The sequence below is a fragment of the Myotis davidii genome, unplaced genomic scaffold, assembly GCF_000327345.1.
Source record: "Myotis davidii unplaced genomic scaffold, ASM32734v1 scaffold428, whole genome shotgun sequence".
NCBI lineage: Eukaryota > Metazoa > Chordata > Mammalia > Chiroptera > Vespertilionidae > Myotis > Myotis davidii.
Genome location: NW_006299834.1, coordinates 2,102,816 through 2,106,223, shown reverse-complemented (window position 1 = coordinate 2,106,223; position 3,408 = coordinate 2,102,816). Strand labels below are relative to the sequence as shown.

At 43.7% G+C, this 3,408-nt stretch overlaps 1 protein-coding gene across 1 annotated transcript in view; it reads left to right on the top strand.

Moving 5' to 3' along the window:
* Positions 1-70: 70 nt before the first annotated feature.
* The window catches only part of MEI1 (meiotic double-stranded break formation protein 1), a 51,830-nt gene continuing 48,492 nt past the window's right edge, over positions 71-3,408 (top strand). The window contains 2 exon segments of the mRNA XM_006776003.2: positions 71-447; positions 1,447-1,497. Of these exon segments, the coding sequence (XP_006776066.1) occupies positions 312-447; positions 1,447-1,497 (187 nt within the window). The 5' untranslated portion in view covers positions 71-311.

Genomic DNA, 3,408 nt, shown 5'->3' with positions numbered 1-3,408 from the left:
TAGGGAAAGGAGTGATTTGTGAACAGTAACGTGCTGTGTAAACACAGGGTATTAGGAACCTTAGCTCATGTACAATCCTCTGTATGAACACATGGATTCCTGTGTGTAAATGATATCCTTTCCACACTCCCTTCAGGAGAGATAGATAGAAACATCAATAATGAGAGGGAATCATTGATTTGACCATAAATAGGATGACCCCTCCAGGATCATCTTGTAATTATGTTGTATATTTATGTATTGTGTATATAATTTCAGTTTTGGGGGTTCAGAATGGCTGAGGCTTGTTTTGCTACTGAATATTTTTCTTCATGTACCCCAAGTTGGTGCGCAAGAAGCACGTGCTGTCCTGTTTCCGAGATGTCCTCCTGAGGCACACCTCCCTGGTCGTGCCGCTGCTGGCTCAGGATCAGAGAGTCTGTATCCACTTCCTAAGAATGCTTTTTGGTGAGATTAAGAGGGAAACTTGGCATGCATCTTGCATGTATATTTGTTTTGGGGGTCTTGGAGAGATGGTCTTGGAAAGATAATTTAGACTTTTTTTGAAGTAACGCTAACTTATTAGCAAATTGTTTGGTCAGAATGATGAAGAACTGGTCACCTTTCTAAGATACGTGATGCATTATATGGTTATTACAGCTAAGAAGTTAGTGACAATGTGAAGATGAATATGGGAAATGTGTGATCTTTCAAAAAGTCTAGTCTTATGGTTTTTGAACAGGATCAGAAGGCCCAGACTGGAGGCTGCTGACCTGGCTGTGACCCTAACTGAGTTACTTCCCCTTTCTTGTGCTTCAGTTTCTTCATGTGTAAAATGAGATGTGTTAAGATGTCCCTTCTTCTGATACAATTATAATACTCTTTGGATAAGCCCTTTTAGTGAGGAGGGGAGCTAACGTGTATTGAGCACTTTTCTCTGCCAGAGGCTTTTCCGGCTTTTAACTGCTAAGGCAGTACTTTAAAGGAGAGGCGATGATCCCTAAGGCTCAGGGAGGTCACAGCTAACAACTGGCAGAACTGGAATTTTCCCCCAGGTCTGTTATAGACTCCACACTGAGCCACAGGGACTTTTAATCCTTTTAAAGCCAGAGTGGGTCATTGAAAGTCTAGGTTAGTGGTCGGCAAACTGCGGCTCGCGAGCCACATGCGGCTCTTTGGCCCCTTGAGTGTGGGCCAAAATACCAACAAAATACCAACTTCTGCGCATGGACCACGAAGTTTCAATTGCACTCTACGTGTGCACCTGCACGTGGTATTTTGTGGAAGAGCCACACTCAAGGGGCCAAGCGAGCCGCAGTTTGCCTACCACTGGTCAAGGTGTTTGGTGCTAAGGATAGCTGGGACATTGCTCAAAGCTGCTATTAGTCTTAGACTCACAGAGTGCCTTTGTGGTTTTATTTTTCTTTTACTATTACCTCCCCTCATCTTTCCTCCTTCTCCTCCAAGGACTGTTAGGCAGTGTGGAAGATGGGAGTATGGCAGACCTCTGTATTGAAGGTAAGGTGAAACCGTGTGTACTTAGCATTTGAAGCTGGGGCTATCAACCTGAATTGAAGCTGTGGTTATTTGAGATCTTGATGAAATGTTCCATTTTATTTATTTTTTTTTAAATATTAATTTTTTATTATTAATTTTTATTGTTCTGATTATTACATTTGTTCCTCTTTTTTCCCCCATAACTCCCCTCCTCCCAGTTCCCGCCCCACCCCCGCCCTCACTCCCCACCCACTGTCCTCACCATAGGTGCCACGATTTTTGTCCAATCTCTTCCTGCGTCTCCCACACCCCTTTCCCCCCAAGAAGAGGCAGCAACCCTTGTTTCTATGTCCCTGATTCTATTATAATCACCAGTTCATTCGGTTCATCAGATTATTTCTCCCCTCAACTCGTTACTCTTTCCTCCTAGTTGTAGGACTTCCACTCAGCCAGCGTTCCTGTGGGTCTGGATGATGTCCCTTCCGTCTTTTAGTTTCACTTTTGAAATGGTTGTTCGAGGCGGCAAACTCCGGCGTTAACCTATGCCGCCATCTTGGTTCTCCGAAATGTTCCATTTTAGATAGAGATAAAGAAAGCTCAATTAGTTGTTAGTCATTACGTCTGCATTTCTTCTTGGGCACCTACTCTGTGCCAAGTACTGTATTAGACACGTAATACGTAGATGGATAAGACATGGTCCTGCCATCCTGGCCAGTGTGCTAAGTGATTAGAGAGAACATCTGCCCACACACCAAAGGGTCTCAGGTTCAATTCCCGGTCAAGGGCCCATACCAAGACTGCAGGTTTGATCCCTAGCCCTGGTGGGGCAAGTGCAGGAGACAACTGATCCATGTGTCTCTCTTGAATAAATATTTCTCCTCTTTCTCTCTCTCTCTCCTTCTCTCCTTCTCTCTCTCTCTATACGTCAGAGACAACCAATCCGTGTGTCTTTTTCATGTTGATGTTTCTCTCTCCTCCCTCCCTCTCTACCCCCCACCTCCCTTTCACTCTCCCTAAAAATCAGTGGAAAAATATCCTTGGGTGAGGGTTAACAACAACAAAAGACATGGTCCTGCCCTCTAAGAGTTTACAGTGTGGAGGAAGGATTGGCTGGTAAATAACAAGAGCTGACGAGTGCTGTTACAAAGATGTACAAAACGCTGTTTTTATTACATTCATATGGTTGGTTGGAGGTTATCTGCACATAGGTTCGCTATGGAAGTGCATGGGTTTACCTATAAAAAGCTCAGTGAGAAGGAAGATAAGAGCACTGAGATGGGAGAATTCTTGCAGGATGAGCAAGAACGGTATCAGAGGGTCTAGTCAAGAAACAAGCCACACATGTTATTTGAACAGAAAAAAAACTAATATGAAGAATTATTAACTGGGTAACTGAAGACAAAAAGAGGTAGCAGTTTCAGAAAGTAGCTCCCATTCCTAGGCTGGGAAAACAGGAAAGGTTGGAATTATTAAAACTACAAGTTTGGAGGAAGGACCCAATATATGAAATCCAGACCATCCAGCAACACAGCAGCTGTAACAAACAGATAACAAATTAACACGATCTGTATGTACTTCTGACCATCTTTCAATCTAGAGCAGCGGTTCTCAACCTGTGGGTCGCGACAATCGGAAAACACATATAGCATATCAGATATTTACATTCCGATTTAAAATAGTAGCAAAATTACAGTTATGAAGTAGCAACGAAAATAATTTTATGGTTGGGGGTCACCACGACATGAGGAACTGTATGAAAGGGTCACGGCATTAGGAAGGTTGAGAACCACTATTATTGGCACATTCCTCACAATTGCCATGGAATCTTAGGTTGTGGTTTCCCCGAGAGCTGGCCACTGTCCGGTTGGACCACAGCCGAAACGGAGTTTGTCCTGGCCGTCTGTATCTTGGAGCTTCCTTCCCACACAAGCT